At 41.2% G+C, this 20,032-nt stretch overlaps 1 protein-coding gene across 1 annotated transcript; it reads left to right on the top strand.

Moving 5' to 3' along the window:
* The first annotated feature begins 2,890 nt into the window (after nucleotides 1-2,890).
* Nucleotides 2,891-17,775, top strand: AS3MT (arsenite methyltransferase). The gene is given in 7 exon segments (XM_072618771.1): nucleotides 2,891-2,980; nucleotides 4,259-4,378; nucleotides 5,753-5,884; nucleotides 9,013-9,023; nucleotides 10,378-10,466; nucleotides 12,625-12,756; nucleotides 17,522-17,775. Coding segments are annotated over 7 exon segments (828 nt in total).
* Nucleotides 17,776-20,032: the final 2,257 nt, after the last annotated feature.

The following is a 20,032-nucleotide window of genomic DNA, read 5'->3' on the forward strand; positions in this document are numbered from 1 at the left end:
GGATTGTAAACTGGGCCTGGAGGACTGACGTCAGAGGGAGAAGACAGACTGTTGGGAAAACTACTTTAACAGAAGTGCAAGACAGCAGCAGCACATACACGTCCGACGTACAGCTCAGTGCTTAGGAAATATCATTCGCGTCTTTCAGGACAAATCCATTGCCTTCGGCTTCAAGAGCCGGGAGCCCTAGTGCTCTCTGGTCAGGAGAACCAGCTGCAGTGCTGAGCCAGGAGCCCTAGTGCTCTCTGGTCAGGAGAACCAGCTGCAGTGCTGGCTTAGCCGTTTTCAGCAGCTGCTTAATCTCTCTGTCTCTTGGATCTGTTTCTTTATCCTTAAGAAGAGAATAGCACTGACCCTGCCTAGTAGGAATGCTGTGGGAAAAGCCATGAAACGTTACAACAGATAATGCACTGGAATAAGAATATAAGCTACCTCATGAAGCACTGTGCTGTTTACACAGTATAAAACTTACCAAGGCAGAGTGGCAGGCCCCATAAGGACAGTGCTAAATAAATATATGTGTATATATGTACGTGTGTGTATGTAAATAAGTAGCCAGCTGGTCCAGTGGATAGAGCATCAGGCCCAGGGTCAGGAAGACTCAGCTTCCTGAGTTCAAATTTGACCTCAGAGACTTACTAGCTGTGTGACCCTGGGCAAGTCACTTAACCCTGTTTGCCTCAGTTCCTCATCTGTAAAATGAGCTGGAGAAGGAAATGGCAAACTGCTCCAGTATCTTTGCCACAAGAACTCCAAATGGGGTCATGAGGCACCAGACACAACTGAAACAACTGCAAAACAATGTATATGCACATTTACATTTATACACTTATATACAAATACATATGTATAAAATATATTTTTTCTTATTAATTTGATTTATTTTCAGTGTTCTGCCATCACTGCCATATAACTTAGATTTTTTTGCCCTCCCTCCCCCCTCCCACCCTGAGACAGCATACAATTTTATATAGGTTCTACAAATACATTCCTATTAAATACATAAAATATATTTCAATATAAAATTTTAGCTTAATCTTTCTATCTTCCCCAGCACCTAGCACAGCACTCTGCTTGCAGTAGATGTTAAATAGGTGTTCACTTAATTGTTTTAGCTGGACTTTAGCCACTGTAATATTATAAAGCAATAACTCTGAGCTACAGATAATATTGTAGCTGGCATTTATGTAATGTGCTTTAAGTTTTGCAAAGTGCTTTGCTAAGCAACCTCATTGGATTTTCACAACGATCTAGTAGGTGCTATTATGGCCATTTTATAGATAAAACTGAGGCTCAGACAGGAAAGAGAAATATTTCTGTTATCTGCTACGGACCTGGTGCTATACTAACCCCTTTACAAATACCTCATTTGAACTTGTGAAGTAAGGACTATTATTATCCCCATTTCACAATCGAAACTGAGGCAGACAGAGGTTAAGTGACTTGCCCAGGGACACACGGCTAGTAGGTGTTAGAGGCTCGATTTGAATTCAGCTTTTCCAATTCCAGGCCTACCAAGCCCATCTCTCTCTATCCACTAGGCCACCTAGCTGCCCCATATAGATAGACAGTTTCTTGGAATTTTTTTCATTACAATGATGGTAAACATACATTTTTTTTTTTAGTTCTGAAAACTCCAATAGTTATTCATAAATGAGTTTCTCATAAGGCACATGGCTTTATACTATGTGCTTGTTAAACCAAGGTGATGTGGAACAGTATAAGAAACACCAAATCACAGACATCATTATAATGGTTTATCCCAAAGTGCAGCCATCCCTGAAGTTCCCCAAGTTAATTATGAAACTTTAAAGACAATCAAATTCCAAAGAAAGGCAAAGACAATGTGGGACTGCTCATTTACATGTACATATGATTTTTGAAAAGCCATTAGTGTGGGTCTCACCAGCCAGTTACAGCTCTTTCAGTTTGTGAGCTGTCTGCCTTGCCAATTGTGCCCTCTCTGCTAATTAAAAATAGGCTCGTTGCAATTCTATCTTCCCTTCCTAGAACAGTTCCTTGAGGGGATGTTTAATAGTTCCTTGAAAACAAAGTAGACTAATAAAGGGCTCTCTGGGTAATGGTGGGAAAAGGAGGTTGAGGATGCAACCTGGTTGTTTTGGAGCATGGATGGGGAACCTTGGTCTTGAGGCCAAAGGTGACCTCTAGGCACTCCTGTCTGGAGGGTGGGATCATTCCCTAGCCATAACTCACCTTTTTTTCCCTCCTCCATGGTTTGACTAAAGGTGCTGTGTCCCTGGCCAGCACTGGCACAGGGCTTGCACTTGGGTGCTGAAGGGTGGGGCAGGGATTGGCTTATCCCTACCGGAGAAAAGCTTTGTGTGGAAGGGTTGGCTGGGTAGAAAGATGAGCCCCGACACTTGGCGGGGAGAGAGAAGGCAGTGGTGAGTGTGGCTCTTGCCCAGTGTACCCTTTTCTCATGATCAAATCTAGCCCTGCCCAGCTGTCATCCCAGGGTCACCTCTTACCTTCCTGGGGGAAGCTGAGGGTTACAGAGGCACTCTTCAGCCCGACCCCCACCTCCCCAGCTACCCCTCAGAGCAGTCCCTTCCTTCTCTTCCCCAGTGACAACCATCTCCAGAGATCTGCAATCTGGCAGAGTATGCAAGTGAACTTTGGATGCCAGAGCTTGGGGACATTGGGCTCTTGGTGGGCTGAGGGTGTGGGCCTGGGGCAGGGGCCAGGCCTAGGGTTCTTGCCATCCCAAGTTCAGGGTAGGGGGCACCAATCTGGGTTGGACATTCATCCAATGGGTCCCCTGTGCCCTCCCCATGCTCTGGACACTGGTAGGCACCACAGGAGCCCCATGCCCCACACCTCACACATGGACCCTCTCTATTTCAAGACTACTATTGGGATAGTTGAAGGGATGTATATGAAGGGAGATGTTCTCCACACAAACACCTGCCTAACAGTAGTCTGCCCTAGTGTGGGACTGGTCCTGAAGGCTTTGCACCTGGTATGTGAGGAAATAATGCAGAAGTACTAAGGGCAACCCCCCAGGAGGCCTTAGAATCCTGTAACTGCACTGTGCTCCACAACATCTGTGCCTCCAACGCCTTGCTTTGAACCTTCAGTGGCTCCCCACTGGAAACCTGATAAAGGCCTTAGCCTGGCCTCAGGGCTAGCCTCCGACTAAGTATACACCTGATCAGGGCTCCCAAGAGTAACCTACACATGGCACACTAAACCACACTTTGCTGCAATCAGGCCTTGCTCTCTTCTATCAAGGTGGCTGGTACCAACCAGGTTCTTTCCGGGATTTGTTTATACTTTATTTGGGGTCATAAACCATAAATCAAACACTAAAGATATCTATTCATCTGGAATGGGCCTGCTTTTCCAAGCACTTAATAATTTCAAGTGTATTGACTGAATGACATCCTTCTCAACATGTCATCCTTCCCCTCCCCCAAACTGACCAGAGTGACTTCTGCCATACCCCCTTCAAGTCAACAGTACGTACAACCAATGTCCCTGTTTTAGGTGCAATGGCGGATGGAAACAGGGCCCCACCCTCATTCTAATAGATGAGGTGACCATATTGGAGAAACCACTTTGTATTATAGTCAACAAGCATTTATTCGTCAGCAAGTCGGTGCCGGGCACTGCACTAAGCTTTGGAGATACAAAAAGGCGTTAAGGAAAAAGACAGTCCCTGCTCTCAGAAAGATTACAGTCGTAAAGGGAATGGCAGTAGGAGAGTTCCTTCTTCTTAGGGAGAAGTCACTTTTGCCTCGTAGAAATCAGAAAATTTCCTGGAGGATGTGGAATTAAGATTGGGCCTTGAAGGACCAGCAGGATTATAGTAGTCAGAAGTGAACAGAAGTACATTTCAGAGACTTGTGAGCAAGGGATCTGAGGGGAGAAAACTCTTGTATTTGGTGAATGACTGGCAAGAAGCCTAGCCCTTCCTGTGACCTCTGAGTCTTCAGTGTACCAGCCCTAGCCTCTCCCCCTTGTAATGTATTGTGCATGTTGTCACTTTTCAGTCATGTCTGATTCTCCATGACCCCATTTGGGGTTTTCTTGGCAAAGATACTGGAGTGGTTTGCCATTTACTTCTACCAGCTCATTTACACATGAGGAAACGGAGGCAAACAGGGTGAAGTGACTTGCCCAGGGTCACATAGCTAGGAAGTGTCTGAGGTCAGATTTGAACTCAGAAAGATGAGTCTTGACTCCAGGCCCAGTACTGTATCCAGTGCACCCCCTAACTGCCTTACCCAGGTTCTAGGGAGAAGCTTTTCTCATCAGCAGATCCTATGGCTGTGGCATGGTGATCCCTGAGTGTCTGGAGAGTTGCTGAATTTTGGATAGCAGAAATGGTAGAGATTGCAGTGCCCCCAGCCAGCTGGTTGATGAGACATCACTATAATAGATATGACAGTCTCGCCTGAGGTTAGGTGGGTTTTTTTTTTCTTCCCAGGATCCATTTACATTTTCTTTGAGGACACAAATAATAAATTGTAGCATTAAAGTTATCTATTCTGGTGTAATGAGCTTGTATTTCCAAGGTATTAAGTTTGAGGGAGAGCAATGCTGGAAACTGTATCCAACTTCCGAATAACATCAGCCCAGGAGGAACAGAAAATGCTTTATCAGGAAAGTTTTATGTTACGCTGAGGAGAACTTTGATGCGATCTCATCACTTTTCAAGGGCAGGTAGGTGGTGCAGTGGATCCAGTGCTGGGCCTGGATGCAGGAGGACCTGAATTCAAATTCAGCCTCAGGCCTTCGATAGCTGTGTGACCCTGGGCCAGTCACTTTACTGTTTGCCTCAGTTTCCTTATCTGTAAAATGAACTGGAGAAGGAAATGGCAAACCACGCCAGTATTTTTCCAAGAAACACCCAAATGGGGTCACAGTGAGTAGTACATGACTGAAATGACTCGATAACAACACTGATCTTCTACTCTAAACTGCTACCAGAGAGCTTACATTCTTAGCAATAAACCATAGGCCTGATCTTGAATCTCTGAGGCCAGGATTTGGTGGCAGAAGGCAAACATTCTCATTACCATTCCCTTAACAAATAGAAACCATAGTAACGGAGCTTTATACAGACTTTTAAGGCTTTGCAAAGCATTTTACATACGTGATCTCATTTGATCCTCACAACAACCCTTGTCAGGTGCCATTATCCCCACTTTACAAATGAGGAAACTGAGGCCCAGTGAGCCTCACTTTTAAGCCTTAGCCTCAGCCTTAAATGATTCACTCAGGGTCATGCAGCTAACAAACATTGCAGGCTGGATTCCAACCCTGGGCTTTTTGACTCCCAATCCAATGCTTTCTTCTCTCCTCAAACAGGCCTCTGCATCTTTTCCAGTATAATTTGAGTGCCAAGAGATCCTCTTTCACAATCCTCTACAGCACCAAGTATTACAGCACGAGATTGAGAATCATTGATTCTCTGGGGCTTCACTGATGAAACAAAGAGTCTTGGGGTGATGTAGAAATATCATCAGAGTGATACCACTCTGCTCCCAATCTATCTTGCAAAGATTTGTTAAAGGGAATGTATTCGTGGAAGACATTAGTGCCAAGCAGGGGATGTGAGTCCGCACAGGTTGACCTGTGTCAGCAGAAACTCTGCCTACATTTTTTTTCTATGATAGATTCAGGGCAGTGACTCCCATTGGCAGAGAAGCTATGGGAGGAAAGTATGTAGTATATTTTTTTCTTTAAATATCCTAATTTTTGGCATCTATCATCTTCTTTCCTTTAGGGAAAAGTGACCAAGAAGTACCTTGATTACCACATAATCAAGTTTGGTTTCCAGATTCCTAATGTGAATTTTACTCATGGCTACATAGAGAAACTGAGGGAGACTGGAATCAAAGATAAAAGTTAGGACATTGTCACATAGGTCTGTTTCTCTGAGGGAGCAGGGCAGAGGTTCAGCCCCAAGTGTTGAGAAAGGCATGGAGCTGAAGAATGCCATTTACTGCATGGTTTTGTGTTTGCAACATGGATTGTAGCAGGGGAGGAGACCATATAGCTTAACCTTAGCCACAAGCTGCTGAAATCACCAGACTGGGTATTTCACCTACTAAGTTACTTTTTTTTCTTCTGATCAACATGCTTTTATCAACAATTTTTTTTTTAACCAACAGGCATATAACATATGCCTGACTTATCCTAGAATTAAGGTTCAACATGGTCCCTTTCCTATAGATTGTTGCCAAATCAAGCCCAAGTCACCATTCTTAGTGAGTCTCCCCTAGATTTTGTTTTTAAGATCTTATTATCAGATGAGAAAGTATTTGTAAAAAATGCTTAGCGCAGTCTGGCACATAGTAGGCATGATATAGATGCTTATTCCCTTTTTTTTCCCTCCAATGACAGTCACAGTAAGGTCCCCTAGTTTTGGTTTTTCGATATTTGGCCCATCACCTGTGTAGAGCAGTTTCTTAAGCTGGGATCCATTAATTTGCTTTCTTTTTCTTTTTTAAAATTTATTTACTTATTTTGAGTTTTCAGCATTCACTTCCATTAGATTTTGAGTATTACATTTTCTCCCTCTCCTTTCCTTCCTCTTTTCCACAGGAAAAGCTGATGGAATTTTAATGCATATAGCAGCATACGTTTTATTACTTCATTTTTCTTGGTGGTTTTCGGTAGGACTAAATGGAAGCCTGTTTTGTATGATGGTACATGTATAATCTATATCAAAGGGCTTGCCTCCTCAAGGAGGGGGGAGGATAAAGAGGGAGAGAATTTGGAACTAAAATTTTTTTAAAATGTTAAAAATTGTTATTACATGTAAGTGGAAAAAAATAAAATATAAAAATAAAACTCCCACATTATCCTGAGAAGGGTTCCGTAGGCTTCACTAGATGACTGAATGGGCCTGGGACACAAAAAGGCTAAGAACTGGTGGTGTAGAGGAAGAAATATTTTATGCAATAATTCCCTTGAGCATCTCATCTTAAGTTTAATTTGCTATTTCACAATGAAGGCCAGGGCAAAAAGGAAGGAGAAATGATAACCTATTTTTTCCTCAGAAACTCAGATCAGCAGACATTTTCTCTGAGATTCTCTAAGTGCTCTTCCTGTCTTGCATAACCTTATAGGAGAAAAAGCCCTTTCTGTCTCTATGAAGCTTTACAATTACAAAGCATTTTCGTGTATACGTTCTCTTCAATATGAAGCAGTGAAGTAGGCAAAGTAGGTACTGTTATCCCATTTTATGGAAAAGGAAACCTTGGAGGTTAACAAACTTGCTCAAAGATGTTGTCAGTCATGTCCAACCATTCATAACCCCCTTTTGGGGTTTTCTTGACAAAGATACTGGAGTGGTTTGTCATTTCCTTCTCCAGCTCATTTTACAGATGAGGAAACTGAGGCAAACAGGGTGAAGTGACTTGCCCAGGGTCACACAGCTGGTAAGTGTCTAAGGCAGGATTTGAACTCATGAAGATGAGTCTTCCTGACTCCAGGCCCAGTGCTCTATGCACTGTGGAACCACATAGCTGTTCAAAGATACACAGCTAGTGAATGGTAGAGGTAGAACTCATATTGGGGTGTTTTGACTCTGAGACTAGTTTTCCTCTTTACTCCATGACATCCCTGTCATCAGTAGAGGAAGCAGGCACCTAATTATTAGAGCCAACATCATTTGGGAAGTTTGGAAATATGTGCCCTCCTTACATACTGATATACTTGAGAGCTCATGTTGTCAGGGGAAAAAGAAGTTGGAAATTTTCCAGATTGAATTTTGTAATTCATCTTGTGACTAATAAACAGAATGTTCTGTGGGAGGTATGTGGAGTGCTGGAGGGAGGGCACTGAGTACTGAGAACTGAGCATCAGTCATGGTCTTCCCTCACTTGAACTGAGATCTGAACTTGTTTACCTCATTTACTCCTGGGATTGAAAAGTGAGGACAAGAAAGCCCTGACTTCAGATTTGCTTTCAGGTTCACAAATGGCAAACAGGTGATAGTAGGTATCCTCACTGACACCAAAGAATTTAGAAAGTGTAAGAAGGTGGATAATCTTTCTTCCTGTGTACTTTTATGACTTTCTAGTGAAAGCAGTCCCTGCTGACTACACTAATTTATCATGGGAGGATCGCAGCTGATCATCGTACAATGTTGCTGTTACTGTGTGCAGGGTTCTGGTTCTGCTCACGTCACTTTGTTTAAGCTTGTGTAAGTCTCTAGGTATTTCCAAAAGCATCTTGCTCGTCCTTTTTTATAGCACGGTAGTATTCCGTTATAATCATATACCACAGGGGTAAAGCTGTACGGACAGGTAGATACGAGCCAAGCAGAATCTGTTTGTTCTTCAGAGCATATGTGGAGAAGGCAGCGTGTTCTGGGCCAAGGTCATTTGACCAGTTCTGACTCGGGGTCATCTGATGTTTAGTCTATAGACTGGAACACAATCAGATACTTGTAGATCATCTCATTTGTTCACTGTTTGTCCTTGGTTCTCGAAGAGGACCATGACATCAGAGAGGTGAAGTCATAACTGGCAAGTGAATTGGATTTAAGTGAGGGAGGGCTCTGCAGAGTCACCAGCCTCAGTTTCTCCTCTGGAGCCATCTGGGTCTAGTGGCAAGATACAGATCAGGACAATTGGAGATGGCCCCAGATGCCGTGGTTAGATCTTGGCCTTTTTAAGTTAAGGTTTTTCCCAGGTCTCAGTTTGACTGAGGCAATGCCCATTCCGTGATTAAGGCTAGGTAAGAAAAGAGACAGAGAATGGCCTGTTTTACCTGGTTAAAAAAAATCAATCTGGGAGGGGAAGACCCTCAGACTTTCTGGCCAAAACAGAAACAATTGCTTTTCATACTCACTCTGAGTCATTAGAGCCCCAACAGTGACCAAGTGAGATTGGGCTGGGATCTATTGGTGGCCAATTAATAAAGAACCAGAATTATTTGGGTTTAAGGCATGGTCCTTAAAAAAGAAATCTAGTCCATAAACTCCAAGATATCTTGCAGGGTTTCAGTGATCAAAATCTATATTCTTTTGGGCAGAGCACCCACTGGTAAGGGTATGATTATCTATGTGGACAGAGGGAGAGAAGAGAGGGGAGGAGGGAGGGAGGGAAGGAAGGAAAGGAAGGAAGGAAGGAAGGTAGGAAGGAAGGGAGCTGTGTTGCCCAACTGGAGCTAGCCATTTGGGTCCCCAGTGAAGCAGCTACTCACAGACTGTTGTTTGTCCTTCATTCTTGAAGAGAGCCATGACATCAGGAAGGTGATGTCATGACTTGCAAGTGAATTGGATTTAAGTGAGGGAAGGCTGTGCCAAGTCACCAGCCTCATTCTCTCCTCTGGAGTCCATTGGCAAGATATAGATCAGGACAACTGTAGACCATCTAACATTTAACCAAAGGAAGTTTAATTAACAATAGCGTGGAAAGATTATTCAGCAGAGGCAAAGGCAGTTTCCCATGCCTTTGCTTTTATTACAGTGGCATGCTTGGTTAACAAGGTGTGTCAAGCTTGAAGATTGTCTAAAGAGCCCTCAACTCTTGGTGCTCTGCGCTTTTATACTCAGGTAGCCAAAAAGCTATGTCAGCTGGTTGAGCCTTAACCCGTTGGACCATTTAAGTCTCAAGAACAATTTCATTGCCTTTTAGGAAAAAACTAACCAAGTCTATGGGGAATAGATATTGCTCCTGTCACAAGAGGTCTTGATGATAGTTGGCTTGTGCCCTGTTTGCAGGAATGTCAAGATCCTTCCTAGATTCAGAAACAAAGTGAAAGAATTTCTACAACTCCTTGCCACAAAGACTTTGACCAACAGCCACAAAGAGCCCCATGTCTTTCAAACATTTTTCCAGGAGTTGATTCATCATTTTCACTGTAGGAAGAAGGTTGAAGACTGTGAATTTTGAGTTTGAACTTTCTCTGTTTTCTGAGACCTTGGAATGGATCTTGTGATCCCTTTGAGATAAAAAGAATCTTGAACCCCCAGTCCCTGAGATTTTTGAGGATGGTCCTTCTAAGACTGGAGAAACCTACGTAGTCAGGGTTGTGAGAAAAGTCCTTTGTAAATATGAACTGGTTTTATTATCAGCATTGCTGTTAGATTTACAACAGCATGAATGTGACCTGGCTGACAATGGCTCTGAATTTGGGGACCAGCTGATCATCTTTCTTCAGGGGATGGGAGTCCATGGGTGGCCATATTATTTCTTGCTGAGTTTGTCCCTGAGCTAAAATCCTGTTTGCTTAGCTGGCTGCATTTGTGAATATAGACTTCATGTAGACAGTTGAATATGACTAACACACAGGGGCAGATGAAAATTTTTGTTTGTTTTCTAAGTTGTTTTTTCCCTCCTTTTTGCTTTCCTTTCCTCTGAGACTCATGCCAAACTTGGCTTTGCTTGGACCAAGTAATTTCTCTTGCAACTTGTACATCACTGACGTCTATGCTAGCCTTGAATTGCCTGCAGAAGTCAGGGTACATAAAGTTTTATGGGTTGGTTGTTGCTTTTAATGTAATAAGAGAAAAAAGTACAAATGATCACTCCAACTATAGTGTGAAATCTTAGGCTTTGTACTATCTTCTAGGATAACTGTGAGAGCAAGCTGGAAAGAGGATTTAAAAACATTTGTCTTGCTTAGTCACAAAGTGGAGGGACTAATCAATTTGTAATTGTCTTGGAGTATTCACCCTGAAAGGCCATTAGTTAAAAGGCCCAGTTTTCATCTTATCTAACTGTTCCTTTAGTTTCTTTCACTGATAGCTTCTTCCTCTAGCCCCCTCCCACCCCACTACCCCCAAAGGTGGGCATTTCTCAAGGTTCTCTCCTTAGTTATTTTCTCTCAATGTCATTCTTTCCCGTGGTGATTTTATCTGTTTCCTTGGCTTTTACCATCACCCCTATGTGGATGACTTCAGAATTTTTATCTCCAATCTTAACCTCTTCCCTGAACTCCAGGGGAGTACATTTTTATTTGTCTCTACCATATCTCCCTTTACCCTGAATGCCCCTTTCAGCACTTCAAACTCAACATGTCCAAAATTGGCTTCATTATCATCTCTGTTCAAACCTTCCTCTAGTCAACTTCCCTATTTTTGGTGATGACACCACCACTCTCAAGAATCACAGAATTTGGGAGCTGGAAGGGACCCCAGGAGCCATCTAGTTCAAGTAACATAGAAGAAGAATTCCTACAATATGGGACCATCCAAAAGGGAACATTTAGCTCCTGCTTGAAAAAGATGGGAACCTCACCACTTCTTTTTAAAAATTCAGTTAAATATTATTTCATTTTCAGATACACATTTTCTCTCTCCCATCTCTCCCCTCCTCCAGCCCTCCACAGTTCAGAAAGCAAGAAAGACGAAACCCCTGTTACAAACATATATAGTCAAGAAAAACAAATTCTTGCATTGGCTGTGTCCAAAAAAAAAAAAAGTCTCAATCTACACTCTGAGTACATCCTCTCTATCAGGAGGTGTGTAGTGTGTTTCATCTTCAGTTCTCTGGAATTATAGTTATTCATTACATTGATCAGGGCTCCTAAGTCTTTCCAAGTTGTCTATTCATTGTATAGAATATTGTAGTGTATAGAATATTCTGTTATTGTATAGAATATTCTCCTGGTTCTGTTTAATTCACTCTGCATCAGTTCATACACATCTTCCCAGGTTTCTCTGAAAACATCACCTTCATCACTTCTTATAGCACAGTAGTATTACATCACATTCATATACCATAACTCGTACAGCCAGTGAGCAACCCCTCAGTTTCCAATCTTTTCCCATCACAAAAAGGGTTACTATAAATATTTTCATATATGTGAGTCCTTTTCTTCTTCTTTTCATGTCTTTGTGATATAGACCTAATAGTGATATCACTAAGTCAAAGAGGATGCACAATTAAATAGCTTTTTGGTCATAGTTCCAAATTACTTCCCAGAATGGCTGGATCTGTGCATAGCTGCACACGAAGGGGAATAAATGTGTTTGTTTTTCCATAAATCTTCCAACATTTGGCATTTTCCTTTGTCTAAACTTTGCTGATCTGATAGGTGTGAGGTAGAACCCCAGAGTTGTTTTAATTTGCATTTTTCTATTAGTGATTTTAGAGTTTATTTTCACATAGTTATTGGTAGCTTGAATTTCTTCCTCTAAAAACTGCTTATTAGTATCCTTTGACCATTTATCAGTTGTGGAATGAGCTGCCACCACTTGAGAGGCTCCTTTTTTCATTTTTGGTCAGCTCTTAAGTTCAAAACTTCAAAATCATCTTTGATTTTTCCCACTCCCTCAGTCCATTTCCAATCAGTTGCCAAGATTTTACCTCCACAATGTCTCTCAATTATTTTTTTTCCATCCCTACTTCCAATTCAAGCTATTATTCTCTTATGTCAGGCTTTGGTCTACTGTAATTTCTTGTTTATTTTTGTCTCTCTCTTCCCCTCTAGCTACACCTTACACATAGATACCTAGTAGATGCTTGACAAATGTTTGCTGAGCTTGGTTGAATCTATTATTTCCTACGTCTTGGGGGGAAACGTGGACTTGAGTTTTAGCCATTTTCTAATCCTAATCGTCATAAAGGAAGAAGCCCTTGCTCTTCCTTCTAATTGTATTGTTACTGTTACGTTACTGCTGTTATGCAGTTGTTTTAGGTGAATGTTTAGGGGGAACTCTATTTTGGAAAGACCTTTTCATGTCGGCTGAAGAAATTGGGTTTTGTGCTCCACAACTGGTTACTGCTAAATCAATCACCCTGGGGGACAAGGAACTGGAAGAAGTTATTGGTAAGAAACTACAGTAGGGAGTGATATAAACTGAGTCTGAATGATACAAATTCAAAATTAAAATTCTACACATTTAGTGCTGCCTATATGTAGAATGTAAGGCCCTTGCAGGTAGATTGTCTCACTTTAGTGAGGCACTTTAGCATTTGCAGATTCTAGTACAATGCTCGGCATACAGTAGGTGCTAAGTAAATGCTTATTGATTGATCGATATGTAAAAGATATTTGGTTCATTTTTTGTTGAAATAGTACTGTGGTAGCCACTGTATAATCCACATGTGTCCATCTTGCCTTCTTTCTGGTGTTACCCTTGACAGACTAGCTAGAGGCTCAGTAAAAGACACTGTGGCCAGTTTATAAATAGGAAGAAAACTGACATTGATGATGACAAAGTACTGAAGTATTGTTACATATTAGGCCTGGTGGTCTTGAGACCACCATGACAGTCTCCCCTTAAGAGAGGCTGTAGCTTATAGAATCTATAATTCTGTAATCTATAATTTCAATACATGGAAACCACCATTATAAGATTAAGCTTAATGGTCATAGGGCCATCCTGATGGTCTCTCCTTAAGGGAATCTGTAAACTTATTGAACAAATTCATGGAAAAATACTGACAATATTTTTGAAGGTTAGCACAACTGTATGCCCCGAATAATATTTTGTCTGTTACCAGCTTGTTTTTCTCCATGATATGCAAACCCCCCAAATAATATTTTGTCAACCACCAGCTATCCTCTCTGAATAGGGTCACATACCCCAGAATTAAGCCTGTTTTCTTTCTCTGATCCAATCAAAACTTACAATTCCCGAAGGCATACAATCTTTGGTGGTGATAAGCAAGAAAGCAGATAATGAAACTAATTCACACTAAAGTATGAATGACTATAACATTAATGTGTTAATCTTTCAAAGAGTATTTTCATTTTAAAATAATCCCTTAGTCCAAAGAAGTGAATGTCCAATTTCAGCTAGACTCATTTGTTTTTTGGGGTTTTTTTTGAGTGGGGAGGTTTGAACAAAGTGTACTTACCAATGCCTCTCGATTTGCCTAGCCCAGAAGCTGGTCCTGATTTGTGTTTTCTAGCATTAACTTCAAACCGAAGCATTCCTGGTGGGTAATAAACTAAAATTGCCTTCATCTTCCTGTGTTGGTGGCCCTTAACTTCTGGTTTCCATAGGAATGGCAGTGGGAAAAATTCTCCAAGTGAATTTTTAAAAAATTGATCAACTTCAGTGCTTTGTATAAAGCAGCCAAAGGGATTGTAATTATATCTTAGAATACCTTACATTTTCCATAGTACTCAAATTATTTTTCACATATATTATCTCATTTGTTAAAAGACAGTGGAAAGAGGCTTAGACAGAGAATCAAAAGACCTAGATTCTACTCTAAGTTAAGCTACATAGGAGCTGGGGTGATAATTAGGCAAACCACTTAACCTCTTACTTGTCTTATCTGTAAAATGGGCATATTAATGCCTGATCACAGAGGTGCTGTTAAGGTCAAGTGAGATAATGTGTGTAATGTATATGTTGGGTCCCTGGAACTAATACGCTAGATTGTGGCATCAAATATAGACACCAACCTTTTAAATCACTGTGGTATGCCTGCAGGAAGTCAGTTTCATTATCTTTTGCAAGCTATCACTTAAAAGCAATTTGGGTGTGCCGTTTCATTTCTATAACAGAGTTCTGCCTCCCCTGACCTCCTGCCTACTCATTTTAGATTTTACTCCTAAACCATTCCACTAAAACTCCTTGGGTTTTTGTATTGTTTTCCCAATACAGCGTGAACTCCTTGGGGGCAAGGTGCATAGAGTCTCCATTCTTTGCTTCCCTACAGTGCTTAGCAGAGAACAGAGCCTTGTCAGGACTCAGTAAATACCTTTCCTGTAAATGAGTGAATACATCTTGAGTTTAGGCTATTGTCATTTTGTTTTGGCAGCATTTCATTTCTTCAAACTTCCCAAGAAAATCCCAGACCATAGGTATCAGGATGTTTATAATGAGGATATTATGGTCTAGGGGTGCTGGGAACCCCAAAATGCAAGGGTACAGGACTAGGGTCTGCCTCGAAAGAATTCAGCCACTCAAGCCTTCTTTTAGTTGTAGTAGTAAGTTTATTAAGACATCAGTTGGGTGGGCAAGTTTCCTGGTGAGTCTGCTGCTTAATGGGGTTGAGAATGAAACTTTTTATACAGAGAAAGGGAAAATGGGGCAGTGAAAAGATCTTGTTGGGATTAAGGAGTGGTAAGTAGCCTGGAGTGGTCCAGAAGTAACAGAGAATGAAGGTCTGTGGATGCCATGTAAATGCCAGGGATCTGGGCTGCTAAAATTTGTGGGAAAGTTCAAGGACCCTTTTTAGAGTTTCAGGTCCCATGCCCTGTTATTGAGATTACTGGGAATGAGAAAGAATTGATATTTGATGTCAATTTCACATTTCAGGTAGATTTCCCCATGCCAGACGAGTTCTATAACATTTTTACCTGGGCCAAAGACGTACATTTATTCATCTTTCATTATTTTCCGTTTACAATTTTTTCCCTTTCAGAACCTCTGTACAGACATCTTATTGATAAGGATTTTGAAGAATGATATGGGAAGGGGTAGTAGGAAAAAGTACTGTTCATGTCAGTCATTTGTTAATTTAAATTTTTTTCTACTGTTCATTGCTCAGTCATTTTTCAGTCATGTCCTTCATGACCCCATTTGGGATTTTCTTGGCAAAGATACTGGAGTGATTTGTTATTTCCTTCTCCAGCTCATTTTACAGTTGAAGAAACTGAGGGAGATGGAGTTAAGTGGCTTGCCCATGGGCACATAGCTGGTAAGTGTCTGAAACCAGATTTGAACTCAGGAAGATGCTTCCAGGTCTGGGACTCTATCTACAAAGCCATCTAGTTGCCTGTAAAGATTTTTTAAGAGTTTAATAATAACCATAATTGACATATCCTCTTCTTCACATGCCATTTAAGGAAGAGAATAGTCCTTTGCTTTTTTTAGTGGCTTTGCTCCTTAGAGCCTTCACCCCTTCTCAAATGCCAAGGGGAGGGATCCTATTGGAAAAGGGCATTTCAGATGCACTGAGAAAATACCATATGCACTTTTTTGGTTTTAAAATTTTTTTGCTAAGTGACTTATTAAAAACTTAGCATTGTATATCAATACAACTTCTTTAGTAACTACTTACACTTAAATTAATTAAGTGCATACAATAGTTAAACAGCTTTTTTAAAAGCAGGGTTTTTGACCTGGGGTCTGGTGGGTGGATAGATTTGAAGAAATTCTTGAACTTGGAAGGGGGAAAAAAATCACATCTTTGTTTAAATGTAATTGATTTCCTTGGTAATCCTATGTATTTTAGTTGATGCATTTAAAAACCTTCTGAGAAGGGCTCCTTAGACTTTACCAGACTGCTTAAGGGAGTGATGACACGAAAGGAACTCCTTCTCTGGAACATGATAATATCTAGACCTGGAAGGAAACTGATACCCTTCATTTTACATATCCCATCAGGATTACTGGTCCATTCATTCTCTTTCTCATTCCCATATGGTCAGGAGGAGTAGTGGATAGGGCAACGGGCTTGGAGTCAGGAAATTCTGAGTTCAAACCTGACTGTAGATATTTACTAGCTGTGTGACCTTAGACAAGTCACTCAACCTCTGTTTACCTCAATTTTTCCAACTGTAAAATGAGAAAAATAATAGTACATACCTCCCAGGGTTGTTGTGAAGATCACATGAGATAACATTTATGAAGTACTTAGCACATTGTGTTGTCCGGCCATTTTCGGTGCTGTCCAAATCTTTGTGATCCCATTTGGGCTTTTTTGGGGCAAAGATACTAGAGTGGTTTGCCATTCTTTCTCCAGCTCATCTTACAAATGAGGAAACTGAAGCATGCAGGATTAAATGATTTGCCCAGGGTCACACAGCTGATAAGTGTCTGAGGTGGAATATGAACTCAGGAAGATGAGCCTTCCTGACTCCAAGCCCAACACTGCTGTCTTCACCACCTGGTTGCCTAGTGTGCTCTGGCAAACTGTAAGTACTATATGAGGGCTAGCTATTATTAATAATGATAATAATCATTCCATTTTTACTGGTTCTACTTTTTTTTTGCTTTGTACTTTAGAAAGTCTTTTTTCACACTATGTTGAGTTCTTCATACTTGTCTTAAAGGCCATATAAAATTTTATCATTGATTTAACCGTTCCCTTATTGGATGCTCTCAGTTTTTGGCGGTTATACATAGCGCTGCTTTGAAGATCTTTGAATCTTTGAAAACTATCTAGTTTTGATGTTTTTATTTTTGCTGATGTTTTCAGGGTCTGCTCACTGTACTCCTGTTCATTGCCTCAATGACCTTTGGTATAATCTCATGATACATCAAGTTGGCCATGGGGTTGGAAAGGGTCTTAGGAGTTTGCTGTGTCACTGCCTTCTTTGATAGATAAATGCCAAGACATTCACAAGACCTTTCTCTTCTACCTTCTGAGGTTGGACTGAAAACAAGGGTAGTGAGTGTGCTTCACAAAGACCACTGGAAGAAATCCCCAAAAAGGGCAGCATTATGAAATGAGAGAGGGACTAGTGGCAAGGTCGTGAAGAACTCTAGGCCTGGGAATGTCAGCCTTGGAATCCAAGACCTGATCCAATGGGGAGATTTCTGGCAAATTCTCCCCACTCTCCTCCCCGCATTGAGACTTAAACCAGTGCCCTCTCATGACATTTGTTTCTGCCTCCTTCCTTTGGAAAGGGGGAATGATTGAAGGGAATGAAGAAACAGTTGCTGTTTGGAAGAATTTCAGGTTTGCTCTGGGGTTTCTGATCAAACCACCAGGAGGGAAGCTGTCGACACCTGGGGGCTGTTGTGCTTTGAAAAGCACAGGTTTCCCTGGCTTTCTGTCTGTTACCTCCTGTGGAGACCCTGAATGTGGGTTTTTTCACCAGCAGGCTTGCCCCCAGGCTACCAAAGTAAAATCAGTAAGACTCACTCGTCTTTGCTTTTGACCAGCCTGGCAGGTGTTATCTTTGAGGCTGATTGAACGGTTTCGTATTCTTAAGTGCCCCCAGGAGGAGAGAGGCTTTCTAGAAAGTACACTCTCATCTTCTTCAGTTTTGATGATAGATAGAAAGGAGCTTTGAAAAAACAAATGTGAGATTACTACCATTATTACAGTTTTGAAAAAACAAAGGTGAATCTGCTGTTAGAGCATTTCAAGTGGCAGATGTTAGATACACCCACTCATTGGAGGATGGCAGAACTTTGGAGGCCTTTAGAAATCATCTGATCCAAATGCCTCACTTCAAAGATGAAGACAATGGGGCTCTGAGAATTGAATTTTTATGCTATTGGTAAATGACAAAAGCAAAACCAGGTCTTTTATGTTCAACTTATTATAATCACTAATGCAGGAAAGTAGATTGACATTTTATTTGGAGGCAATTGGGGTTAAGGGATTTGCTCAGGGTCACACAGCTAGTAAGTGTCTGAGGTAGGATTTGAACTCAGGTCCCTTCTGATTCCAGTGCTGGTTCTCTATCCACAGTACCACTTAGATGAACATTTTTTTAAAAAAAAGATTTGACATCAAGGATTGAACTAGATCAAACAAAGGATCTCACTTCCTGAGGGTTCCAGTTAGGTCTTTTCTGTGCTTGTTTTCTCTTTCTCCGTATGTTTTTTGCAGAGTCTGTGCTGGGGGAGCAGTGTAGAACCATAAATTCTGCTGTTGCATTGGATCGGTTCAGTCCAACAAACACGTGTGGTTGTTCAGTCAATTTTTTGCCATGTCCAACTTTTCATGACCTGATTTAGGGTTTTCTTTGCACAAGTACTGAAGTTGTTTGTCATTTCCTTTTCCAGCAAACATCTACTAATGTGTTGATTCTATCACCCCACAATCTCTTTTGGGGGGGCTAGACAATCCCCTAGAATCTTACATTTGTCTGCTCTTTTCCCCTCACATGACCTTGAGGAAGGTTTTTTTAAAAATCACCTGTCACTTGGACTTCTGCAACAGCCTTCCAAATGGTCTCCCAGCTTCTAGACCATTCCCTTTCCAACCCAGCTTGTTTATAGTTATCAAAATAATTTTTCTCAGTGTATGGGCCTCACCATGATACTTCCCTGTTCCAAAAACTTCACCAGCTTTCTGTGGCTTCTAGGATCAACTATAAAGTCTTCAGCTTAGCCTTTGAAAGCTTCCTAGAATCAGGCTTGCTGACTTTTCCAAGCTTATTGTACATTACTTCCCTTCACAAACTTGGTTTCCAAGCCAAACTGGCTTACTTGTTCCCGTAACCTGATGCTGAATCCTCTGCTGCTCTTTGCTTTTAAACAGGACTGTCCCCCTGCCTGGAATGCTCATTCCTCTCATCTCTGTCTCTTAGACTGCCTAGCTTCTTTCAAAGCTCAGCTCATGATCACCTCCTCTAGGAAGGCTTCTGTGATCCTGATCCTTTAGTTAGAGTGTCTGTTCCCTCTTCTTCATATTGTAATGTATGTTCTTACTCTGTACATGTTGTAGAATGTAAGGAACCTCCTAGAGTTCAGGTATTTGTACTTCTCTCCCCCCTTCCTCTACCTAGTACGGTGCCCTTCAGATAGGGGGGCACTTAACAAACAAACAAATAAACAAGCGAATGAGCAGTTAACACCCATTTTGTGCCAGGCATTGTGCCTTTAAGTGTCAGGAATACATTCACAAGAAGCTAACATTCTTTTTTATTAAGATTCAGTTTTACTTTATTTTTAGGTGTTCATTCTCTCACACACACCTAATTGAAAAAGACAAAACCAAATCCGTTAGAAATATGTTGTTGTCATTTCAGTCATGTCTATCTCTTCACGAGTCCATCTGAGATTTTCTTGGCAAAGATATTGGAGTATTTTGACATTTTCTTTTCCAGTTCATTTTACAGATGAGAAAACTGAGACAAATAGGATTAAGTCACTTGCCCAGGGTCACACAACTAATAAGTGTCTATGAGGCCACATCTGAATTCAGGAAGATGAGTCTTCCCAACTCTGGGGCTGGCTGTCTTTCCAATGTGCCACCTAGCTGCCTAGAAACATGTATAGTTAAGTAAAAACAAATTTCCCCATATTTAAAAAAAAGTCTCATTCTGTACTCTCAGTCTATTACCTCTCTACCTGGAGGTGAGTAGCATAGAAGCTAACATTCTAACTGGAAAATAGTAAATGCTATTATGTATGTAACACACAAACAAATAAAGAAAATGGGAAAACAGGAAGTAGATATAT

Source organism: Notamacropus eugenii, chromosome 1 (assembly GCF_028372415.1).
Source record: "Notamacropus eugenii isolate mMacEug1 chromosome 1, mMacEug1.pri_v2, whole genome shotgun sequence".
In the NCBI taxonomy this organism is placed as follows: Eukaryota; Metazoa; Chordata; class Mammalia; order Diprotodontia; family Macropodidae; genus Notamacropus; species Notamacropus eugenii.